The 25559-nt window shown below is 44.6% G+C and overlaps 1 protein-coding gene across 2 annotated transcripts in view; it reads left to right on the top strand.

The window, feature by feature from the left end:
* Nucleotides 1-25559, top strand: part of CLIP1 (CAP-Gly domain containing linker protein 1) — an 89339-nt gene that overhangs the window by 18072 nt on the left and 45708 nt on the right. For both annotated transcript variants that reach the window (XM_054712808.1, XM_054712809.1), the window contains exons 2-9: nucleotides 1957-2151; nucleotides 4099-4670; nucleotides 7740-7864; nucleotides 8374-8596; nucleotides 12475-12672; nucleotides 13280-13383; nucleotides 14644-14704; nucleotides 23284-24228. In XM_054712808.1, coding sequence (XP_054568783.1) covers nucleotides 2067-2151; nucleotides 4099-4670; nucleotides 7740-7864; nucleotides 8374-8596; nucleotides 12475-12672; nucleotides 13280-13383; nucleotides 14644-14704; nucleotides 23284-24228 — 2313 coding nt within the window. In that variant the 5' untranslated portion in view covers nucleotides 1957-2066. The remainder of the gene's footprint in view (nucleotides 1-1956; nucleotides 2152-4098; nucleotides 4671-7739; nucleotides 7865-8373; nucleotides 8597-12474; nucleotides 12673-13279; nucleotides 13384-14643; nucleotides 14705-23283; nucleotides 24229-25559) is intronic.

The following is a 25559-nucleotide window of genomic DNA, read 5'->3' as shown; positions in this document are numbered from 1 at the left end:
CTAGTGTTGATGTTTAGCAACAAAGCTTCCCTGTTTTTAGGTGGAACTGGAAACCTTTTCATGAGAAGGAAGAGAGTCAGAGGGGCTGTGCAGCTGAGCCACCTGTGTCCTGGAATCCCTTTCCCTCACCCGTAGTCAGTGCTTGGAAGTAGATTGCTCTTCCTGCTTCTCCCTTTTGAGAATGTGCAAGCAAAATAGTAGCTATTTTTGACTGTTTAAAAGTGAGTCGAGTTCTAGAGATAAGCATTTTATAAGTGGTTCTTGGCTTGAAAAAATCTTAGAACTGTGGCATCAGTGGTGTAAATACAGGATTCTGGGGTGGTGTTATACTAGAGGCCCGGTGCACAGATTCGTGCACCAGTGGGGTCCCTCGGCCTCGCCTGTGGGGATCGGGCCGAAACTGGCCTCTGGGTTCAGGGTGCGGGTGAAGCAGATTTGGGGCCGACAGTGCTCCAGCAGCAGCCTAACCCATGACTGATTCTGCAAGGAATCGGGCTCCCTCCTCTACTGGTTGGAGATTCTGCCCTCTGTTGGTCATTGCATGTCATAGCTACCAGGCGAACGGTTGGTCGGATGGTCGCTTAGGTTTTTATATATATAGACTAGAGGCCCGGTGTATGGATTTGTGCACTGGTGGGGTCCTTTGGCCTGGCCTATGCCCTCTCACAATCCAGGACCCCTCAGGGGATGTCAGACTGCTGGTTTCAGCCCGATCCCCGCAGGCCATGCCAAGGGACCTCCGTGAACTGGGCCTCTAGTATGCATATAAGATCTTTGGTTAATCTCTTCCCGCCCTCTCCCTTCCCCCTTCCCTCTGAGATTCATTAGCTGTTCCATGTTTCCATGCCTGTGTACTGAGTGTCTGCCCCCTGGTGGTCAGTGCGCATCATAGCTACCAGTTGAACGGTCGCTTAGGCCTTTATATATATAGATATTGCCATCTTATAGTTTGGAAAGCAAGATTATAATATAATGTGACTGACTTATATGTGTGCTTTGTGAATTCTTGGTGCTTTACACATGTAGGTCGTTTTAGTAATGCTGGTACAAGTATTTTTAATTGTGTATGGTCTCTTGTAAGCACTATACAAATCACACTCAAGTTCGCATCTGCTTCTTAGCCAAATGAAAGAAAAATAACATGTGTTAATCTGAGGCGCACCTTCATTTAAGAAAGGATAAGAATAGTAGCTAATGCACAGTGTTATAAGGCTCAAATGGAATAATGCACATAAAAATTATTTCTAAATTATAATATTCTATGTGTTATGGGATAATAATACACATAAAAACTATTTCTAAATTATAATGTTCTGTGTGTTATGGTCCTTACATGTTGAGAAGGGTGGGGAAGAAGGGTATTTGTCTTATTTTAGGTCCAAAATTTTTGATTCAGTGAGCATAGGCATAAAAAATTCAATTATGTTCAGTTGCTTAGTGGGGTGGGAACACTTTTTTTTTTTTAAATCCTCACCTGAGGATATTTTTCCGTTGATTTTTTTTTTTTTTAGAGAGAGTGGAAGCAAGAGGGTAAGACAGAGAGAAGTATCAATGTGAGCGAAACACATCGATTGGTTGCCTCCTGCATGAGCCCTGACCAGGGCCCAGGCCAGGGAGGAGCCTGCAACCAAGGTACGTGCCCTTCAGTCTGCAGGCTGACACTCTATCCACTGAGCCAAAACGACCACCTTTTTTTCTTTTCCCTTTTGCATGTGTAATATATTGCTACCGTTAGCTACTTACCTTCAGGATAGTAAATTGCTTTAAATTCATCTCATTAGCATTTTGTGTTTTTAGTATCTAGAATTTTCTAGGTTCCTAGGTTCGGTACAGCGATGGCTTATTATCATAGATAAGAAAAAGTTGAGGCTGTGAAAGGTGCTTTAATAATAACTGTTGTATCTACCTTGTTTCTCCTATAGATTCTAAGCTCTTTTTGTGTTTTTCTCTTTGCAGATTTAACCCAGAGACCGACTTCCCTCTAGAAGCACCCACAGCTCTATCCATGGTCGGGGAAAGGTAGTGGCAGCAGGCACGGGAAGCGCAGCTCTGCCGTAGTGAGGACAATGAGTGTGCTCAAACCCAGCGGGCTCAAGGTCCCCACCAAGATCCTGAAGCCTGGCAGCACAGCCTTGAAGACACCCACTGCTGGTAATGCCTTATGTCTTCCTCCAGAGCAAAGAAATGATAGCCCCACACGCAGGCTTCGGTGTGAAGATTTTAAAAAGACAATCTTATAAAACTTCACATTCTTGAAAAATATTTGAAAATGTTTTGATGAACAGAGGAGCATCTTATGGCTAAAAGTCTGAATCAGTGAAGAGTTTCCCTTGTTGTAGGTTATCTTTACTTGATTTAGTGTCAGGTGATAAAAGAGTGGTCAAATTAAGTACCTTGGGTGTTTGATCCTTACAAATCGAAACTCTGCGGACTCCCTTAGAATAGTGTAAAGAGATGTTCGGCATCTGCTCTAGGCCGGCCAGGCCCCTCTCGTCCCCAGTCTTTGCACAATTGACTCCTGTTCATCAAGTCTTGGGCCAGATGTCACCTTCTCCAGGAGGCCTTCCCTGACTGCTCTGCCCAAAGGCACTGTCTCCTCCACAGCACCTAAGCTACCTGAAACGAGCTGTTGTGTCTCTTTATTTACTGCCTGTCTCCTCATCTCTAGACTGAGCCCTGTGAGGGCATGGATTGTGTTGTCTTGCTCTGTCCCCCAGTGAAGAACCATGCCTAGGACTTGTCCCAGAGTGGCAGGAGCTTAAAAAACATGTGCAGCATAAATAAATACATTTTCTCATTTAATCCTCAAGATAGATATTTAAAAAACCCTCAAGATAGATATTACTTCCCCCTTACCAATGAAGAAATTGAGCTCAGAGGGGTTGTGTGACATCTTAAGATCACAATGTGCCTAGGAAATGGTAGAGTGATGAAGAATGTGGGCTTTCTTTGCCAATTCACACCAAATACTGATTAAATGCTTGCTGGGTGAGTGTATGAATGCATTTCCAGTGTAAATATCACATTTCTGGCAAAATGTAACTTCTGTCTTTACCATAGCGTAGAGATTGCACAAGGTCGTCTTGCCTTAATGGGGCCAGATGCTGTCTCTCTTGCCTCGCTGTGACCGCCATCTCCGCCAGCAAAGGAATGGTCTCTTTGGTTGTCTTGGAGTAATGATGATAGGGACCACAGCACAAACCCCGCCTTCACCCAAGCGAATGCCAGTCTCTAGTCAAATGGACCTAGTCTTGTCAGCTGTCGTTGGCTACTCAAATGTGGGAACGAAGCCCACCTTAGTGGATCTGAGTGGGTATTTGTTTATGACGTTCAGGCTTGGGGGTGGAGGAAAGAATGAAATCAGACCTGCATTATGAACTTTGGAAAAGGACTACTTAAAAAAAATTTTTTTTTGCCCTAGCTGGTTTGGCTCAATGGATAGAGTGTCGGCCTGCAGACTGAAGGGTCCCGGGTTCGATTCCGGTCAAGGGCACATGCCCGGGTTGCAGGCTCGATCCCCAGTGGCGGACGTGCAAGAGGCAGCCAATCAATGATTCCCTGTCATCATTGATGTTTCTAGCTCTCTCTCCCTCTCCCTTCCTCTCTGAAATCAATAAAAATATATATTAAAAAAAATTTTTTTTAATTGACTTCAGAGAGGAAGGAAGAGGGAGAGAGAGATAGACATCAATGATGAGAGAGAACCATTGATCAGCTGCCTCTTGCACTTGCCCTACTGGGGATCGAGCCCGAAACCCAGGCATGCGCCTTGACCGGGAATCAAACCATGGCCTCCTTTTCATAGGTCGATGCTCAACTATTGCGCCACACCGGCTGGGCAAGGACTACATTTTTTTTCTTTCTTGTTTTAACTTCATCCAATCTTAATTGCAAGTAAGGATTAAAATCTCATCAGCTCACTGAGTTTCAACAGTATTGAACATGGTAGTGATGGAGCCAGTAATTTTTGCCTCCTTGCTAAAACAGAAAGAAGGAAAGGAAGAAAAACAGGGCACTTTGACTTTCTCTAGTGTATTTCCCTTTAGGTCTGCTTGAATGTGAAACCGAATCTCTTCTGATCCTTCCGTGTGTTTTCAGTTGCAGCTCCAGTAGAAAAAGCAACATCCAATGAGAAAGCATCAGGCGCCCCTTCCTCTGAGGCACAAGAGGAATTTGTGGACGACTTCCGAGTTGGGGAGCGAGTTTGGGTAAACGGAAATAAGCCTGGATTTATACAGTTTCTGGGTGAAACTCAGTTCGCACCAGGCCAGTGGGCCGGAATTGTTCTAGATGAACCCATAGGCAAGAATGATGGCTCAGTGGCAGGAGTCCGGTATTTCCAGTGTGAACCTTTAAAGGGCATATTCACCCGGCCTTCCAAGTTGACGAGGAAGGTGCAGGCTGAAGATGAAGCCAGTGGCCTGCAGACGACTCAAGCTTCCAGAACGACTTCGCCTCTGTCCACTTCTGCAGCCAGCATGACAGCCTCCTCCCCAGCCACCCCCTCACATATTCCTCAGAAGTCGTCCCAGCCAACAGCAAAGGAACCTTCTGCTACACCTCCGATCAGCAACCTCACAAAAACTGCCAGTGAATCCATCTCCAACCTTTCAGAGGCTGGCTCGGTCAAGAAAGGAGAGAGAGAACTCAAAATTGGAGACAGAGTATTGGTGAGTCCAGAAACCTTCCAAAGTCGTCTTTGGAGATGTAATCACTGATGAGTGGTTAGAAATACAGGCTCAGAGTCTGTTCTGGAGGAATGACCACTCCCTAATAGAGAAATGAATCAGCTTTTCTAGTGGTTCAGTTTATGTGTAAACATGCTGCGAATTAGAACCTCGCCATGTAGTTTGAAAAGAGTTGTGAGTATAAGTTTGCAGTGATCAGTTCTAGTTTTATCTCCCAGTTTAGCCAAAAGAATGAGTTTATAACTTATAAATAACTAGAGGCCCAGTGCACAAAATTTGTGCATGGGAGGGGGGCGGTCCCTCAGCCTGGCCTGCACCCTCTCCAATCTGGGATGTCTGACTCAGGGGATGTCCGACTGCCGGTTTAGGCTAACTGCCTCTGCCTGCCAGCCTGATCACCCCTACCTTGCTCCCCTGCCAGCCTGATTGCCCCTCCCTTGCTCCCCTGCCGGCCTGATCGCCCCTAACTTGCCCTCCTGCCAGCCTGATCGACCCTAACTTGCTCCCCTGCCGGCCTGATCACCCCTAACCGCCTTTGCCTTGGCCCCCAGTCTGGCCTCCCTCTGCGGGAGGAGACCTGGCAGATCAGGGGAAGGTGCTGCCCCCATTACCCTGCTGCTGTTGCCACTGCTGGCCTGAGCCTGGGCCCTTCGCAGCCATGCCTCGGCCCTTCGCAGCTGTTGCGGCTTTGTCCGGAAGGACGTCTGGGAAGGTCATCCGGAAAACATCTGCTCTAATTAGCATATTACCCTTTTATTAGTATAGATAAGGTAATTTTACTTGACAAAATAGGCTCAGAAGTGGACTTAGATGTCTTTATAAGTTTTAAAAACATTTTAATCTTGCTGTAATGATGCACAAGCTTTATTTCTTCAGCAACTAAAGTTAAAAAAAATTAATTCAAGTACTAGTCAAATAGAGTTCATAAGAGAATATCTGCTATACATCATCTGCTCTTGTCACATTACTTTTTTAAGGGGGTTTACTTACCATCATATGTTATAGATGGGGAGGCTCAAAAAGATATCAAGAAGCCACCTTACAAAATCTTGTTGCTTACAAAATTCCTGTGAAACAAGCCCTATTACCACTCATTGGACTTTTTATAGCTTTATAAACCCAGGCCAGTGAGATTAAATGGCTTGTTTGGGACTTGATAATGAATAGATTGGAGAGTTCAAAAAGGATTCACTGTTTCCTATTTCCTGTTTGCAGACCCACTCATTAGCCCTGCAGAATTGATCCCTGCTCTTACCTCTCACAAGAGTTTATGAGAAGGGTGTTTGCTTCCCGGTCAAGGCACACACCTGGGTTGTGGGTTTGATCCCCAGTAAGGGGTGTGCAGGAGACAGCTGGTCAATGATTCTCTCATCAGTGATATTTCTCTCTCTCTCTCCCTTCTCTCTGAAATCAATTAAAACACACACACACACACAACAACACACACACACACACACATACATATAAAAAAAGGAATTTTAGGTTTGGTGGGGGAAAAAGTATAAGAAAACTGCCAATTCTAGGAAGTAAAGAAACATATTGGCATGGCATTTTCCCCCCAAGGTAAATGTATATGGTATTACTGCATCTAGAGAAGTGTTGCCAGTCTGTTTTATGGTGATTTTTTATAAAGCTTCAGATTTGAATGAAGCCCATGGTTTGCTTGGAGATTTTATTGCCCACAGCCTGTTAGATGCCTCTTGGAAAAACAGTCATCATGACAGCGACTTAGACTCACCCCCAAAGAATTCAGCAGATTAGCTGAGGAGATTACATCATCTTCAGCTAATGTGCTGAGTTCTTCTCGCATGATGTTGGTTCGACCTGCTTTGGATGCTGTGGTGTAGGAGTGGGAAGGAAACTGAGGCCAGTTTTACAGAGGTGATTTCTTGTAGATTCCACGAATGCCATAAGAGTGTTAGAAGGTCAGATGTGCCAAATCTAGTGCTGGAGTCTCGTTGGCATGAGCAAGCTAGCTGCTAACATATAGTAGACTCCTACGCTATCTGTTAAAACAGTTTTTTAAATACATGTTTTTATTGATTTTTAAATATATATATATTTATTAAATATATATATATATTATTGATTTTTTTACAGAGAGGAGGGAGAGGGATAGAGAGTTAGAAACATTGATGAGAGAGAAACATCAATCAGTTGCCTCCTGCACACCCCCTACAGGGGATGTGCCCGCAACCAAGGTACATGCCCTTGACCGGAATCGAACCTGGGACCCTTGAGTCCGCAGGCCAACGCTCTTATCCACTGAGCCAAACCGGCCAGGGCTGATTTTTTTTTTTTTTTAGGATGAGAGAGGAATAGAGAGAAACGTCAATGAGAGAGAAACATCCATGAGCTGTCTCCTGCACACCCCCTACTGGGGATCAGATCTGCAACCTGGGCATGTGACTTGACCGGGAATTAAACTGTGATCTCTTCGTTGTTCATATGTCAATGCTCAACCACTGAGCCACACCAGCCGGACAAAATGTTTCTAAACTTTTATAAAAAAAGATTAAACAGAGTTGGGGGAAAATATGTGTCATCCCAAACTCATAAAAAAGTTATATTCAGAGAAAAAAGCAGAAATAAATGCCTTTAGTATTAAAAAGCAAGACAAAAAATAAACAGTATATGTCTTAAGAAATTAGGAAGGAGCCCTGTCCATTGTTTCTCAGTGGTTAGAGCATCGGCCCGTGCACCGAAGGGTCAAGGATTTGATGCCTGGTTAAGGACACGTGCCTGGGGTGCGTGTGGGAGGCAACCAATTGATGTGTCTCTCTCACATCCATGTTTCTCTCTCTCTCCCTCTCTCCTTCCCTTTCACTCTCTTTAAAAATCAATGGAAAAATATCCTTGGGTAAGAATTAACAAAAAAAGAAGAAGAAGAAATTAGGAAGGAAAGAACAATAAGCCAAAAGGAAGTGGAGAAGGGAAGGAAGCCTGCTGATAGAAATAAGGGTGCGCAGTGCGCCGTCATTGGTGGGAACTGCGGAAGATGAAGTGTTGTTATGATGCTCATCTCCTCATTTTAACGCTCTCTTCTTCCAGGTCGGTGGCACTAAAGCCGGTGTAGTCCGGTTTCTCGGGGAGACGGATTTTGCCAAGGGGGAGTGGTGTGGTGTGGAGTTAGATGAGCCACTCGGGAAGAATGACGGGGCTGTTGCTGGCACAAGGTTTGTTTGGAATTGGGCACCATCTTGTCTCACTCTTGCACGAAAAGGTGCCCGAGCAGATCTCGCCCATTGTGTGTAATAACATGGAAATGGGTGTCTTGAAGAGCTGCCAGCGTTAGACACTTGTTGGGTTTCCTTCTCCCTTCGTCTGGCAAGGTTTTATGAAGCAGATCACTGTATTGCTGAACTCCTTTCTGTATGTTTATCTGATGGTAGAAATATTCATTCCCTTTGTTACTTTAGTACCGATGAGCAATTCTGCCTCTTGCATCACATTATTATTTATGAGTGTGTTTTCTAAAACATTGCTGAGGTTATTTAGCAGCCTTCATCCGTGTGAACGCTGCCTGCTGTGCGCCATCCCCCCCTCCCCATATCCTCCTCCCTCCCCAGCTGATCGGTAGAATTGACAGCAAACCAGTGACGACTTAGGAGTTAGGAGCGCTTTCTCGTTACAGTTTCTCTTAATGAAGTGTTTTGGTTACTGTCCTTATTATTGTTCTCTCAAGGTATTTTCAGTGTCAACCCAAATATGGCCTGTTTGCTCCCGTCCACAAAGTGACCAAGATCGGCTTCCCTTCCACTACGCCAGCCAAAGCCAAGGCCGCCGCGGTGAGGCGAGTGATGGCCACCACGCCCGCCAGCCTGAAGCGCAGCCCATCCGCGTCCTCTCTCAGCTCCCTGAGCTCGGTGGCCTCCTCCGTGAGCAGCAAGCCCAGTCGCACAGGATTAGTAAGCCTCCCTCTCCTCACTGCATGTGTCTGCCTCCCAGCGCTCACAGCCAGTGCACCCGCTCTGCTTCTAGAAATACTAAGTCGCCCCTCACCCTTGTGCTAAATGTTAGCTGTAGCTCGTGAATGTCCGTCCTTGCCAGAGTCACAGAATAAAACTCTAGCAAGAATACACGTTTTAAAATAGTTTTTAACAACCCCTTTCCGATTCCTAAGGCTTCATGATGGAGCAGTTCTGGGTGAATCCAACCACTACTGACAAGATGACTGCTTTTCTCAGAAATTACTTTGAGCACAAGAAAGACTGGAAAACTGGGGGTGGGGGGTGTGGGAGGGATCCTTTTCCTTAAGGACATATGTCTCTTTCTTATTTCAAACAGTTTTGGGAACTAAAGTATTTTGAGCAAAGCCATGTTCTTGGAATTTTGACATGAATACAGTCTAACCCTCTGAAAGCAGATATTGTGTGGAGTGTTCCCGACCTGAGCCAGAGGACACAGAAGGGAACTTGTAGAACTTGAAAGGATGCTCGGAAGAGCTATGTTTCGTTTTGTCTTCTCTCTCTATGTCCTCCTCCCACCTCCTCCCCTCTCCCCCCTTTCCCCATTTAGATCACTAAACATAGAGAATTATTTTAATTCTGATGTTTAGATCACTAAACATCAGAATTAAAATAAAACAGCAGTGCCTCATTCTGGTTGATACTGCGCGCTTCATCAGGGTCAAAGTAGTAGTGCCTTTTTGGCGTCAACCCCTGCCATTACGCTTATCTACTTGAAGAGAGGCGAATACCGTTGAAGTTTGCAATGGCAGTGTTGTCCTCCAGGCTGAGTTCGGGATCTCTGCATAATGATGGTGAACTACGGACAGGAGTTAGGATGCTGAGTGGTGTGATTTCGGTCTGCCTTCTTTCGGGTGATGTCAGGCAGGGAAAGGCAAGGCAGAGGGATCTGCCCTTAAGTGGGGGTTGTGCTGCTCTGCCCGCCAGCCCAGGTGCACTTCTTCCTCATCAGTTCAGTAAAATCCCGCTTGGACTATTTCATTTTGCATTTGAAGAGTTACAAATGGACTTTATGGAAAAGGTTGCCAGGAGCAACGAAGTGGAGGTGAAAAACCTCAGTGCCCACAACACCTTGTTTCAGGGGTCTGCAAACTCCAACGTGGATGTCTCGTCTGCTTTGTCAATCCTGGACGATTCCACAGAGGTGTCAGGTCTGGGTTAGGAATTCTTTCTTGAGTCATTTCTATGACGTTGTAATCATGAGTCCATTTCCTTGGAAAATAGCCGAGCTCTCCTCGCTCCCCCCAGCCTCCCCTCTCGAGACCAATTCTGACAACTCATTCAGGGAAGGACACCAACAAAAGAAAAAGGAGTCTTCTCGCCTTGCAAAACAGCTGATTTTAAAAAATATTTTTATATAGGGTAGCTATGGTTTCTAAGTCAAAAATCACGATAGAAGAATATGCCAGGAATATAGAAAATTTGAAATGTGACTTCCTAGAAATGTTTCTAAGCAACATAATCCTACTCATATATATAAAAAAGTCTAAAGACTTTCCTGCAAAATGATCTGGAAGTGTTGGGCACAGAGATTCCCAGCCTTCCTGGGTTCACAGCCCCGTTAGTGACTCAGTTATTTTTTCATGGTGGACCTAGGTCAAGAGAAGTAGCTGACAGTTCTGTTTATTAAGTAATTAGGTCTAAATAACTTAATATTTATGTCTCAGGAGTTGGTAGCTGTTTAAAAAAATGATACCTATTAATTAAAAGGACAACTATTTTAAATTCATTCTTGAATAACCATAACTCATCACTACCAGGTTGTATGCTGCTGTTGGGCACCTGTCACATCTTGGAATCTCCCTGAGCACCATCGCCCTCATTTTCGGTGCCACACTGATTTTTGTTGGCATAGTCCTTGCTTTCTGTCATGGCAGTAGCCCAAACCCAGCTTCGGAAAGACATGACGTCATCTAAAGGAATATGCATGACCACCTGAAGCGTGAAGAAATAAAATGGAGTCACTGTGGTCAAGCGGCTAAATTACTAAAATCTCATCGGCCGAGGCACAAGGAAACAATTCATTAATTAGCCTAGGAACTTAAACTTCTTAGGAAAGAATGTTCACGTGTCCAGACCACCTGATGCCCATTAGCCAGACCACGGAACGTCCGGAAGATGACCACCTCAGACCCATCCAGAGGCTAAGGATGCAGAACGGATCCTTCTCAAGAATGTGCACTATGAGAACTCTTAGATTTTTATTTCTTCTTCAGAGGGACACCCTGGGTATTTTCTACCTGTGTTTCCAGTTTGTAAGCCTTAAAACCCTTGAATAAATCTTTAGTGTTTATTTCTAGCCACAGCCTATTGAAACGGAATCGCCTCAAACTATAGTTTGCATGGTGTCCAACAGGTGTCGCTGTTTCCCTTGAAATTCACTGCCCTTTGCTGCAGTCCCCTGGGGCATCTCTGTGCAGGAACCTCAGATTTAGTGTCTCCAGGAAGAAATGTTGGTATGGGTACGTATAATTTAGCCACACATGTAATGAAACTGGGAAGTCAACGTCAAATGGTAAAGGAGAGAACAGGAATCCCCCCTTCCCCAGTATGTGTAATTCAAGCAATTTCACTAAATAGAAGCCACAAAGGAGTACTCGGGTTTGATTGGATCCTTGCCTCTCCTAGTCATCAAATTGCCTCACTAGGAGGGGATGGCAGATCCCCGTCCTCAGACTGAGTAAGAGAAGAGCATTCAAGCCTCAGGTGAGGCCCCAACTACGGAAGGTGAAGTCAGGGCTGCGGTGGCCCGCAACCTAGCGGTCACTGAGGGAACAGCACTGCACACACACTCGCCAAGCGCCAGGCAGTGAGGCCCTTTCTCGTCCACCGGCCTCTAAAGCTGGGCTTGGAAGAATAGTACTTGACTTGCCCAATTATCTGTTAACATGTAGTAGGAGGTTCTTTGCTCTGTGCTTTTATGTGACGTTAGCCTCCAGATGGAGGATTCAGGCATGTGAAACAGGTGTCCTGCTGATGCACTCCTTTCCTAGTCACTCTCCCCCACTTCTCATTGTCCCCCCCTTCCCTCTCCATGCCCCCTTTTTTCTCACCCTCCTTCCCTCCCCTACTTCTCTTTGTCCATAAATCTTTCTCCTTTTCGTCTCATGTGTTTTTTTTTTTTCTTCCTCTTATGTGTGTCCTTGCCCAGACATATGCACACACACTCACCCACTCCCACGCACCTGAAGGCACATCACTGGTCCTCTTCATCTTGTCCTTGTAAATCTCCCTGGGGATGGGCATTCAGCTCCTCAAGGCTACGTTGCTGGGCAAGATCGCCTCTGCCTTTCACTCTGAAACAAAGACGAAGGAAGTCCTGGCAATGGTCCAACTATTTAATCCATTGAAGGAAGGTTCGTGATGAAGAAGGGGATCTGTTGGTCTCAACTTCAAGTCTAAAGATCAAAAGATTGCCCAAAATGTCGTAACAAGAAGACAGCTGTAAGTGAAGCTTAGGTCGGGATGGAGTGGAGAGAAACGTGTTAAATGGGTTCTGTGGAATGTTTCTAGGTTCCTGTAAGGCCCTGCCGGCTGAGCTCAGGGTCCCTTTGACTTGAGCCACTCATTCTTCTAGACATCTTCCTGATTGGTCCACGGCCTCTTTGCATTGATGTGTTCTTTGTGGAATTGACAGACAGGAGGCCTCGCATGCTGTCTTGTTTTCTTGATGAAGAGCCTTTCCGAGTCATTGGCAAGCCTGAGAGCTGGGGCGACGCTTTCGCTTTGCTGAGGAGGCACCCGCCCTGCATGCATTGCTCCCTGCCCGCATCCCTCGTAGCATCATCACCCTTCACTTCTCTCACTTTCCTTTGCAGTTGACCGAAACCTCCTCCCGGTACGCCAGGAAGATCTCCGGCACCACCGCCCTCCAGGAGGCCCTGAAAGAGAAGCAGCAGCACATTGAGCAGCTGCTGGCCGAACGGGATCTGGAGAGGGCGGAGGTGGCCAAGGCCACGAGCCACGTGGGGGAAATAGAGCAGGAGCTAGCCCTGGCCCGGGACGGACACGACCAGGTGAAGTCTGGCGCTGGCCTTGTGGTGATGGTGACAGGTTCTAAGCTGATCGCGTTGCAGAGATGGTGGCAGGCTCTAAGTTGCGGGAGGAGGCCGAACTACCTTCCTGGTGCCGGGAGCTAGTCTTGGGTGTAGTCCTGGGAGCACTAGAAATGTCTTTGCTGGGCTTGTTTGAAAGCTGTGAACCGGAGTCCCAGTTTGCATCATCATAAAAATGGAGTTTTGTTCTTCTTGAGTGCACCTTAGCCTCTTGGTCTTTACGTCCAGGTCTTTTGGCCTGTGTGTGCTAGGTGAGCTGGCTTAATTGGACCTCACCTGTGATTGCAACTTCTGTTCTGTAGATGATCCTCTGCATGAGTTTTAGCTTCCATAGGTGGGAATTGTTGTAACATTGCCATCTGCTGCCATCATGGTGTGGTTTCCATCCTCGTCCTCTGGGAATGCGGCTGACAATGACCTATTAAAAATCATAGAATGCATTCTAACGTTAAAGGTTTTGGAGGAACGCCAGCCCACAATGGTGCCACTTAGCCGTAGCTCTTTGGAGTTGTCTCTGGGCCCGTTTGGGTCAGAGAGAGGCCCCTCACTGACACCCTTGCCTCCCCAGCATGTCCTGGAGCTGGAGGCCAAGATGGACCAGCTGCGAGCCTTGGTGGAAGCTGCCGACAGGGAGAAAGTGGAACTGCTCAACCAACTCGAAGAGGAAAAAAGGTGATCCTAAACTGTCCCTGTGGCACGTGTGGCCTTTTCCTTTTAAACTTCCTTCCCATTAGCAACCCTGTTGGTGTCAACCCGTAGAACCAAAGGAATGGCCGTGTTCAGCGGAAATAGAAGTCTTCATTCTGTGAGAGGAGGGTTTGCTTTGATTTGACTTCCTGTGAGTCGTTTGTAATCATCCAGACATGGCCTGATTAACTGAAAAATCATTTGAGGAGCACCTGCTGTGTGCCAAGCATCCTCTTGAGGGCAGCCTTAGTTGTGTGGTGGCATTCACTCAGACCCAGCCCCCTGTGGAGTCATTCCTAGGGAGGGGTGCTGGGCCCAGCTCCCTAAGATTTATCCAGGTAGCTGATGAAATCCTATTATGTCTGATGGGTGATACAAAGTCCCTGTCCTCGAGAAACTCAGTACCTTATTAGGAAAACAAGGCTCTCACGTGAGGCAGTTAGGAAATTTTTCAGGTCAGGCTGAAATCAGGTGCTAAACTGAGAGAGAAAGCAAGCTTGGGTGTGATAGAAGGGTTTTGAGGCCATTAAACAATCTCTCTACAAAAAACATCTTCATGGAAACCATATGAACATCTCTGGTTATGGGATGTTAGTCCTCAGCTGTTGTACTTAATGCCACCTTCTGCTGTTTCTGACAGCGACTTCCTAGTCGCTAGTGATCAAGATGGTCATAGACACTGCGTGGTGAGGGGACAACCCAGTGGAGGTGGAATGCAGCCTCTGACCAGGGGAACCACTTTCTCATTGGAGAGAAACACTGTACAGAGGACACTCTCCTCGCCTCCTGAGTACGGGTGCAAGTAAAGGAGCGACCGTGACAGGTCCTCCCGGACTGTTTGCTCCGTTGTGAAACCTGCCCTGGCTCTGCTGACTGCGGGGCAGGAGAACTGTCCACCCAGCTCCGCAGTAGCTTGAGGGCGTCCGACCTTTTCCCGTGAGGCAGACCTCGTCTTGATCGCATCCATTCTGGTGCTTATGACGAAGGGAACCGGTCGATTTTTCTCAGCTCTTACTCCTGCCTTCTGGAACGCATACCTGGATAAAACTCTGGAGCTTCCCGAGGAAGAGGAGAGCTCTTGGGTGCATACACCAGAGGCCTGAAGATGCACTGATTTTCTGTGCTTCTGAGGCATTTCTTCCACGCCCGTGTGCTAAGTTCACCAGGGTGTGATTGTAGAGACACCGGCGCACACTTGTTCCTCCGTTACTTTCTTAAGTGCTTTGTTTCCATCTCGTTCCACAGGAAGGTGGAGGATCTTCAGTTCCGGGTGGAGGAAGAATCAATTACTAAAGGCGACCTTGAGGTAAAACCCCTCCAGCTGTCTAAAGCGTTTATGGGTCCCCCTGTTCAGAAATGTGGACGAAATCATTGTGCCAGCTGATGTGGCCAGAACTGGCAGCAGGGGGATGGCAGGAGCCCCGCCTCTGGCCAGCTGGGCTGTGGGCGTGGCTGCCGGAGGTGATGAGGCGGCCTCTGAGCCTGCGACTGAGCCATCCCACCTCCTGTGGCCCAGGAAAGTTTTCACTACTCTTTCCTTGTGCTTTGAAATTAAAAATCTCGAATTGGAGTTAATCGAGTCATACATCTGGCAGTGTGTCCCAAGTGAGACTCTCCATGTCTCTCTGATGACCAGAAACGGCATTCCTTGGAAGGAGCATTTTTTGCTTCCTCATAATAGTCCAAAGCAGAGCCTTGCTTCTTCAGCTGAAAGGACAAACCTTTATAACCCCATAAAAGGGATAAATATATGCTTTAGTAGTTGAGCTTTTTACAAAAGTAATTACCAGAAAAAAACAAGAGCAATTTATATTTTAGTTTCTTTTACTTCCATGGCATATTTTAAATTAATAGGGATTTTCCTTTACAATCAAGTTTCTCATCTCGTAACAATTATTCATAATAGTTTTTTTTTCAAATTTAGACACCAGAGTTCAATGGTCTGGATCAGGGGTCCTCAAACTTTTTAAACAGGGGGCCAGTTCACTGTCCCTCAGACCATTGGAGGGCCGGACTATAGTTTTAAAAAAACTATGAACAAATTCCTGTGCACACTGCACATATCTTATTTTGAAGTAAAAAAACAAAACGGCAAAAACACCCGCATGTGGCCCGTGGGCCGTAGTTTGAGGACGCCTGGTCTTGATGCTTTTCAAACCACTGCTAGATATATGACAAGTATAAATTATTAAAATTTTCAAATTCTGCAGATTTTTGGTACTTTAATCTGTAATATTTTAGTAAAAACTGCATGTTTCTGTGCAGCTCTCAAAATATACATGTATGCTACCATTACAATTTTAGAGTCTGTTGACTGCCCACACCATGCTTACATTTCAAGGGACTTCCAAATAGGAACTCTGATTTCTTTGGAAATAAATGGATCCTTATAGTTAACAAAAAGTAAGGAAAACATTTTCTGAGTTTTAGTTTTATAAAGCCCAGGATTTAATGGATTATTAGTAATAAGTCTTCATTCATTTCATATATTGTACAATTACATTTCTTTAGTTTACTTTTGTGTTATTCTCATCCACTTAAAAACACCCTAAAGTTTCATTAGAAGTTTCATATCATCATCCAATTCATTTGAAATATAGCCTATGGTGTTTGGGAGAAGGACAAATGAAAATATTTACATCAGCACTAGGCTAGTATATAGTCTGTCTGATAAACTTACTTGAAATTAATCAAAGTTATTTTGAAACCCTAACATTGAAACTTTAGTCGAATCTCTCTTTTGTTGTTGTTTAATTTTTTATTTTTTTACTGATAGCAAAAGAGCCAGATTTCTGAAGATCCCGAGAATGTAAGAGGGCCCTTAACTGTGTGGATATTTTCCTTGTTAACACAGATTGATTACAGATTAAAATGCTTATTGATATACTCAAATACTAACTGCATAATCTGACCTTGAGACATTGACCTTAATATTTCTGTGCATGTGGCTTTCAAAGCAGTTACATTTGTATCCTGAAGAAATTGTATGTAATGACTAAGTTCTATAAATCCATTTTGTTTAATGCATAGGCGTGCATTTACTTTATAAGAAATTTTGTCAAAAACGGGCAAAATTAATTTTGTCTGGGAGCCTGGCCTCCACTTAATTCATGTCTTCTAATTTTAATAGAATTATTCCAAAGGAGATGAAGCATAAAACATATTAGGTGAAGGAGTTATAGAAATTCTGGGGGAAGTTTTCCCAAATTGTCTAATTTTATTCCCAGGAGAGGTAAAAGGGAATTATGAATCCCAGACTGATTGTCTTGGGTGTGAGCACCCCCTGCTGGCCAGTGTGTGTCCTTGCAGCTGACTAGAAATACAAACTTGGTATTCGTCACTGTATTTTCCCTAGGGTTTGAACCTAGAGGCTAGAATTCTTCAGTGAAGAGATTGAGTGTTTTAAAGTTATTATTTTTGAAGTGAGGTTTTTAGGGTAGCTGTGCTACTAGGCATGTAGGTGTTTTTCTTTTCCTTCCTCCTTCTGCTTAAGATTAAACACCCAATTCAAATCTTACCAAAGTGACCTCGAAAGCCTGGCTTCCTGGTGCCCCTTGCCAGCTCTAATGCCAACTGAAGGAAACCTAAAAACTTCTCACGGTGATTTACCGCCACAAGAGAACAAAATGAAGGCAAAGACTGTTTCTTCCCACCGCCTCCTGGCAGGTAGAATATACAGCTCAAGACTGAAGTTTTACGACAGCCTCCGTTCTGAAGGTTCCCTTTTTGTGAAGCTACTTCAGTGATCTGGGTCTCCTCTCTCCTTCCCACACGGGCTCCCGCTGCGCCCAGTGTCCGTCTGCATGGGGTCTCCCTCCCGCCTCTCTGTGCGCTTCTTGCAGAGCCGCTGCTTGCCCTCTCCGCCTGTCCCAGGACTGCCCTCTGGGAGACGTGTCTTCTTCTGAGAAAGGAGTCAGTTAACAAGGAGGGTTGTCCTGTTGGGTGTAGCGTTTTGACTGCATACCATGGCGTGGGCGTGGATCACTAGTCCCCATGCTGATGGCTGGTCAGAGACCGTGGTGCAGTCCCAGGTCATTGGTGTGCACCCCGCCAGCAGGGAGGTCTCGCTGCAGTCACCCGGAAGGGGGAGAGGAGCACACTCAGTGGATAGGGGCTTTTTATCTCGAGGTGGTGACCTTTTACCCCCAGGACACTGAACTCGGTGTCCAGAGGAGAAAAAAGGTTTTGTTGCCTTTTGCTATTTGGGTTTCAGTGCTTGAGGCTGCGACCACAGTTATGTAGTCCTGGATCAGATTCTTTTCTTGTGGAAGCAGTAAATAGAACAACTTCTGTCTGAGGCACTCCGGAGGAAGGGGACTATCCAGACAATTAGGTTTCCAGTGTTGTTATTTTTGTTGAGTGTAAGAGCTGAAGGAGGTGAAGATGACTTTGTTTTGTTTTTAATTTTGTGTTCACGGTTTAAGCATTCCATGGTGATTTATACCTGGTTTGCAAGCAAAGGGAGCTTTTGAATGCATTGGCCTCCCCAGAGTTCCACTGGAGGTGGTAAAGACGTTTACAGTGTAAAACAGCCCACCCTCTGTTAAGCTCTGCACTACTTTTTGCTTCTTTATTTAGAGTTTGTTGTCGTTTTCTCATTTCCCGTAATGGTTCAGACTGATAGATCTGACTGCTTGGAACCACAAAATAGTTAAGTTACTACAGTAACTAGAAGCTTCTGGGAGCAGCTCTATCAGTGGGTTATGCTGGACCTTGCGGGTAGAGAGGTGAGCGGGAAAGAGGTGCATTCAGACTGACATCAGGATTATTTGATGAAGATTCTGTTGTACTTAAACCTGCTAGAAAGAGGTCACCTCCAACTTCTCCATCGGGTCCACATGAGTGAGGGAGGATGGAGAAGCTCAGCGGTTTTGAAACATGGTAGGATCTCACCAGCTCTTGCATGGAGTTCAAACTCACGCTTTTGTGTTGAGTCACCATTTCTTACCTCTAAGATAAGAACTACGTCTAGGGATCAAGATAAAGAGTCCAGTTTTGGCCAAACTTTTCAACTTTTCTCCTGCTCTGAGCTTCAGGGATGGAAGCTATGGAGCATAACTGTTACTGGAATTTTCTTTTTGTAAATCTGATTTTTTTTTTTTCTTTCCCCTGGTGACAGCCTTCAGAAAAGCCAGTGCTGGAAAGAAATTAGAGCTTTAATGGCTCTTTCCTGTCAGATGTGAGAATGTTGCCGAGAATCTCACCAGAGGCCACTGGTGTGATTTCCTTAGCGCTCGTTTCTAGATTCCCTCTGTGAGGTGTCATGCTTGACCCTTGTTCATATCAAATTTGTGCCAAAGTGCAAGGTTCTGCTCTAGGGATTTACTGACCATTCATAAGGCTCGCTACATTACCTTCTCCGTATTTAGTCTTAGCAGTCATCGTGAGGGTCAGTCTACTTTTTAAAGTCACCAAGTCAGTTACATATTCGTTAATGCCAAATAGCCATCGTGGGGAGGAGGGAAGAATGGTAGTTTAGAGGAATATTAACTGTTCTAATTTGTGCTGATAAACCTCACTTATCAATATAACTTGTATTTGGCTGCATGCATCTGACATTTTTCATCCTGCCTCACGTGTTTTCCATTTTTCCTTTCTCAATAGCCTAGCCCATGTCCCCCGCCCACCTCATCCTTCTGTTGGTAGTTTTCATCCTCACCCCCAACCTCCTCATCTCACTTCCATCCTCTTCCCGCCTCCATCTCCCGTCTTGTTCATCCTCTGGCGGAAGGTACTGGTGGCTCAGCCTGCATGCCGCTGTCCCCTCTTGTGCTGGCATGTCATGGTGGCACTGTTGTGTTCTCTTCCTCTTCCTTTTTACTAACAGACGCAGACCAAACTGGAGCATGCCCGCATTAAGGAGCTTGAACAGAGCCTGCTCTTTGAAAAGACCAAAGCTGACAAACTTCAGAGGGAGTTAGAAGACACTAGGGTAATGGTTTTCACTATTTAATGAAGCGGACCCGTGTATGTGAATGCTGGACACCTCGGGTGACACGCCTTGCGGATGGCCTAAGCCTTGACCCAGTGGTTCGACCTGAGTTTGGTCTTGATACTGTTCGTGAGCTTAGACGGATGGGTAGGCACAGGAGTCTTATGTCAAATCTTTGGTCAGAGGTAAAAAGACTCATTCCTTTGTTTCACTCAGCCAAAACCAAGATCAGAAACTCGACAACTGTATACACTTGTATACGTGGCTGCATTTGCGGTTCTTTGTATTCCTACCTCGAAATTCATTTCTCCAGTTCGCCATAAGCAGTCAATTATCCTCTTATTGTCCTATTCCTAGTCACTGGGTTTTCTAGATACTTTTTTGTTTCTGTTTTTTTTACTTTAGCTCTCTTTTCCTGCCTCCTTCCCTGGCCTCTTGAGGGAAGGGAATGGAAGCATTGATTCTTTTAAGTGAGAGTTAAGGACTTTTACCCCACTTATCTTCTGGTTTTTTGTTTTTTTTTCTCCTTGATATTTGTTTTCTCTTTGCATTTCCCTCCTTTCTGTCACCTCGGTGGTTAAAATGCCAGCTGTCAGGAAGGAAAGGTGTGTTGGGAAACAGAATGGCTTCTTACCACTCAGAGCCCCCTGGGCACCATTGCGTTTGTCATGTTTTTGCTTATGTATTTATTAACACACCTACACGGTGCTTACTTCATGCCAGGCACTATGCTGAGTACTTTACAAGTATTAACTCAGTCTCACCACAGCCCCAGGTAATATTGTCCCCATTTTACAGATGAGACACTGAGGCACAGAGAGATTAAGTAATTTGCCTAAGGTCACACAGCTAATAGTAAGGCGGAGCCAAGATTTGTATCTAAGCCATTTGGCCCCAGAGTCTGTGCCCTTAACCACAGAGTCTGACTATTATGGAAATAGTTTTGTGGTGAAACATTTAAGAAATAATATGAGTTATTTATATAGAAGAAAATGTGTGTCTGTGTGTGCGCGCGTATCATGAATTTGACTGTCAATGGCTAAATTGCCCAGATCTTTAATTTTAAAATTTCAAAAATTACTCTATCTCTGATCAGCTATTGGTTATAAAACCTGATTTTTTTTCTTTTGAATCATTAGTATTTTTAGAAATGTCCCTTGTTGACAAATCATCGACTGATCTAAAAATCTACATAATTGAGTGATTTTTCTTCTCTAAATCATGTTTTTACTTTTTTAAGAAGAAAGAAAATGTTCTCAGTCAGCCTCAACACTAACGCTACCTCCTGTGTATGGGGTGAGAGAAATTCCCTGGTAGTTTGGTGGTTTCTCCATTGCTCAAGAGCCAAAGACTTGGCCTGGGAAGTAGAAGAGACTGATGATAAGGCTGAGCTCCTTGGTGGGGCTGGCTGTCAAAGGAAGGATAGTTTTTTTACTCCCAAACTCCTCTCCCAAACTGCTTTGTCAGCAAACACCAGCAAACACCTTGGATGCTTTTTTGTGTGGCTATGGATAAGAAGACATCCATTCACCGCATGGATTATTCACACATTTCCGATTCAAGCTGTCATTTCTCTTTTTATCTAAGATAAAAAAAAATTTTTTTAAATTGACTTGAGTGAAAGACAGAGACAGAGACAGAGACAGAGAGAGGAAGGAAGAAGAATGAGAAACATCAATTTGTTGTTCCACTTATGGATGCATTCATTGGTTGATTCTTGTATGTGCCCTGACCCGAGGATCGAACCCGCAACTTGGGTGTATCGGGACGTTGCTCTAACCAACTGAGCTACTTGGTCAGGGCTCAAGCTGTCATTTTTCTGTAACAAGTCGTGTCTTCTGTTGATCCTCACTTTTGGTTTGTCAAGTGTGAAATCAACCAGTGCCCCATATATGTTTCATATCACCTAGACTCCTTTTAGGAAGCGCTTTGGAATTCCTAAAAGCCAATAAGCCCAGCTCATAAACAGTGTGCTCGGGGCTGTAGAGATCTTAGCAAGAATAAGAAATGACACCTGACTTTTCTGGCCTCAAATTAACAGGAGAGGCAGACCCATAGGTAGTTTTGCCTGAGGGCAGACTTTGGGAAATTAAAAAAAAAAATAGACGTGCTATGAAAATGCTACATAAAGTACAACCACACTATTTATTATTTTCACTTATTTTCTTCACTTGGCATTTCCTCAGTTTGACTGTTTTGTTCTGCCTAATGAAGAACTATTGCCCTCTTGGATTCATTTGTCATAGACCTTGTAGCAGTGGGCCTGTCAATATTTTGTACCTTACCTTGTGAAAGCAAACTCTGGAACTACCCTACTGCACACCTCAGAAAAAAATGTTATTGAATTAACATCTTGAATCTGAATGGGCTGTGGCCCGGAAACACAGCAAGGATAGATAGCTCTGAAGTATTTAATGACTCAATTATGCAGTTTTGGAGACCCAAGTACTTTCTTTTCCTATCTTTCCGTGGGCATTTAGTCTTTATTGACATCACAGCCTGTACGTGGGCAGAGGAGAGAGAGTCAGCGCAGCCATTCCTTTCTGTCCCGGTCCAGGCAGTGAGGGGGAGGAGTTTGACCCAGGAAGCTTGGGACTGGCTGGTGTGTTTAATCATTCACGCTCCCTCCTATCTCCCAGGTTAGCCAAATACCTTTTATTCGTGAGGCTACCGCTTCCCACACATTTTGTAGACTAATCTGACTGCCTAACAGGTGGCAGAGGGAAATAATTTCCTAAGAAAGAAAGGCCACAGGTTATGTAAGTGTTTTTCTTAGTCCTGGGGTGTGTGTTTAAAAGAAGCAGGTTCCTGGGTCCCTCCCTGAGCCGAAATAGAATCAAAATATGTGGGAGTGACTGGGCACCTGCACTGTAGACACGCGTCCAGGTGGCTCACGTGCACACTGGAGTCCGAGAACCACTGGGTTAAGGGAACGAGGTATGCACCTCAGAATGCGACAGAATTAAACAGTCCAAGAGGGGTGCTATGTAGGATTCTTTTATATGATTGCAGGTAAGTCGTCATTCTTTCTTTATCATTTTTTTAAAAAAAGGTTAGTAAGTTAATTCATCATCCAGTTGAGGCTTTTATTCTATAGTTGCTGTGCTATTCGTTGAAACATTGGATAGGTAATTTTACACCTCTGATACCCGTGCTGTTCAATAGGAGTATAATATGAGCCACATATGTGTATATATATAATTGAATTTTTCTGGTACTCACATTAACATACTTTTTAAAAAAGATAACAGGTGAAATTAATAATATATTTTATTTAAACTAATATATCCAAAATATCATTTCATCATGCAGTCAATATAAAATCATTAACAAGATACTTTATGTTCTTTTTTCTCCAAGTCTTCAAAATCTGATGCATATTTTATGCTGACAGCCATGTCACCTCAGACGAGCCCATTTCAAGTGCTCTGTAGCCATAGGTGGCTCATGGCTGCTCTACTGGACAGCACCATCCTTTAAAATCATCTCCTTCAGATCAATAAGCATTGATACATCCTGAGTGAAGTGGAGAGAAAAAACAGGCAAAATAAGGAGGATTCTGTCTACCAGCCTGCAGATATATTTGAGAACTTTGAAAGTTACTGTTTCTGTTAACTTCTTATCAGTTTTATGCTGGTCATCATGTACTTCCTCGCTTTAAGCTTCTTTGGAGGAAAAGGAAGTATTTTTGGAGTTAAACTCAATATCAATTTTAGATTCCTTTTGCGTGTCAAGATGGTGGAAGTTTGACAAAGATTATAGTTTTGAATTGGAGCTACCAGAACTGGGCTTAAACCACGATCATAGTTAGAGACAGACTATCATGTAGGCATTGTGGGGGTAGTTTGCTGCCTTGGGATGGGATAGGTTTATTTAAGATCTTCCAAGTTAAAGAAAATCGTCCATGATTTGTTATTTAAATGATCTCTTTTTCTTTGGACTGCTGTTACTAGGTGGCTACAGTGTCAGAAAAGTCTCGTATAATGGAGCTAGAGAAAGACCTAGCGTTGAGAGTACAGGAAGTAGCCGAGCTGCGAAGAAGGCTCGAGTCCAATAAACCTGCCGGGGATGTTGACACGTCACTCTCCCTTTTGCAAGAGGTAAACTCTTTGCAGGAGAAGTTAGAAGCCGCCCATACTGACCACCAAAGAGAAATCGCCTCCCTGAAGGAGCGTTTTGGAGCCCAGGAGGAAACCCATCAGAAGGAGGTGAAGGCTCTGCAGGCTGCCGCGGAGAAGCTCTCCAAGGAGAACGAGTCGCTGAAAAGCAAGCTTGACCACGCCAACAAGGAGAACTCGGACGTGATCGCCCTGTGGAAGTCCAAGCTGGAGACCGCCATCGCGTCCCACCAGCAGGCCATGGAGGAGCTGAAGGCTTCCTTCAGCAAGGGGGTGGGGACAGAGACGGCCGAGGTGGCCACGTTGAAAACGCAGATAGAGAAAATGAGACTAGATTACCAGCACGAAATAGAACGCTTGCAGAATCAACAAGACTCCGATCGGTCTGCTCACACTCAGGAGGTAGAAGCCGTCAGGGCAAAGCTGATGGAGGTCATTACGGAGAAAGAGAGCAGCCTGGCAGCTGTCCAGTCGAAACTGGACAAGGCCGAAGACCAGCATCTGGTAGAGATGGAGGACGCCCTGAACAAGCTGCAGGAAGCCGAGATAAAGGTAAAGGAGCTAGAGGTGCTGCAGGCCCAATGCAGCGAGCAAACCAAGGTTATCGATAGTTTTACGTCACAGCTCACGGCTGCCGAGGAGAAGCTGCTGGATCTGGACGCCCTTCGGAAAGCCAGTTCCGAAGGTAAATTGGAGATCGAGAAACTTAGACAGCAGTTTGAGGCAGCTGAGCAACAGATTAAACGTTTAGAGGTTGAAAGGAATGCTGCAAGTGACAAGGTTTGTATTGACATCCTTCATCTTTTTCTTTTCCATTTGCTTTACTTACTTTTTCATTGTATGGTTTTGTTTGTTTTTTTTTGCGTTGAAGTTAACTCATCTTCCAAATTCTTGATTTAAGTAAGACAACTTTCTTGGTGTTAACCAATTTCCCAGTTTGAATGTAGTATGTTTTGATAGTCTTGAGTATGGTTTCATCTGAGGAAATTGGAGAAAATAATGGCTCAGTTATGTGAATTTGTTCTGGTTTCCAGGGTGTTCCTTTACCTCCATGCTTTTCTGTGATCTGCCATTCAAGCTTAGTTTCAGTCTAGAATCTCTTTTTAAAATAGAGAGCTCCCTAATTTGATGGCTCTAAGGTAAATGAATGAATAAATTCGATAGAAACTCACATGATCATCGCCTTTCCTAGCGCCATAGTTGCCTTGTCTGTGAGGTCATATATGAAAACAAAATGTGAGCTCCGAGCGGTACTTGGCTGTAATATATGAACATGCCGTGATGAGTAACGCTCACGGCAGAATTCGGGTTGAGAGCCTGGAGCCCTTCGCAATGCCTCTTAGGTCTCATTGGAGAGTTTCTGTGCCACAAGCAGAACACTGTCTGTTCCTCCTTTGTGGGGAGAGCCTGGATGAGGGTGCTTTTGGTCAAAGCACAGGAAGTTGGGTGAAACATCTGCCAGCTTCCTTTCCTACAGCGAGCCTTGTTCAACAGTGTCGTCTTCACTTTCTGGCTTGTTCCAGGAGCTAATGCTCTTCCCAGTCCTGCCACTCGGGGAGGCGCCGGCACTGATGCCGAGTGTCCTGAGCTTTTTGCAGGAGAAGCAGCTCTAACGGCAAAGAAGGAAGGGTTGTGAGGGTTAAGTGGGGAGGGGAGGACAAATGGCAAAAATTGCTAAGTAACCTTCGTTGAAGATGATAAACTATTTACAGGAAATTTTTCTCAAATCTCACTCGATTCCAAAATTCCAAAAAAAAAATACAAAAGTCAGTTAGTGGGGAATATGCAGCTAATGGTGCACTTTAAAAAAAAAAATAAATCAGGATTTAATGAAAGCCCATTTCTGATGACTGTGGTCTAGTGCATTTTTGTAATTTCATTTTTTATGTTGGAATACTTTAGGCATATAAAAAATACAGAAAATGGTAACCCAGACCACAGGTACCCATCTTTTCTATCTTAAGGCTTTTAAAGTCGAGTAAATGAAATTGCTTAACTAATTCATTCAGAAAGTAAGCATGCGTACTTGCTGCTTTAAATCATGTTGATATCCCAAATACAGGCATAAAAAAACATTCTATTTTGATTACTTTAAAATAGCCATTAGATAA

The sequence above is a fragment of the Eptesicus fuscus genome, chromosome 23 (genome assembly GCF_027574615.1).
Source record: "Eptesicus fuscus isolate TK198812 chromosome 23, DD_ASM_mEF_20220401, whole genome shotgun sequence".
Taxonomy (NCBI): domain Eukaryota; kingdom Metazoa; phylum Chordata; class Mammalia; order Chiroptera; family Vespertilionidae; genus Eptesicus; species Eptesicus fuscus.
This window is presented reverse-complemented; position numbering and strand designations above follow the sequence as displayed.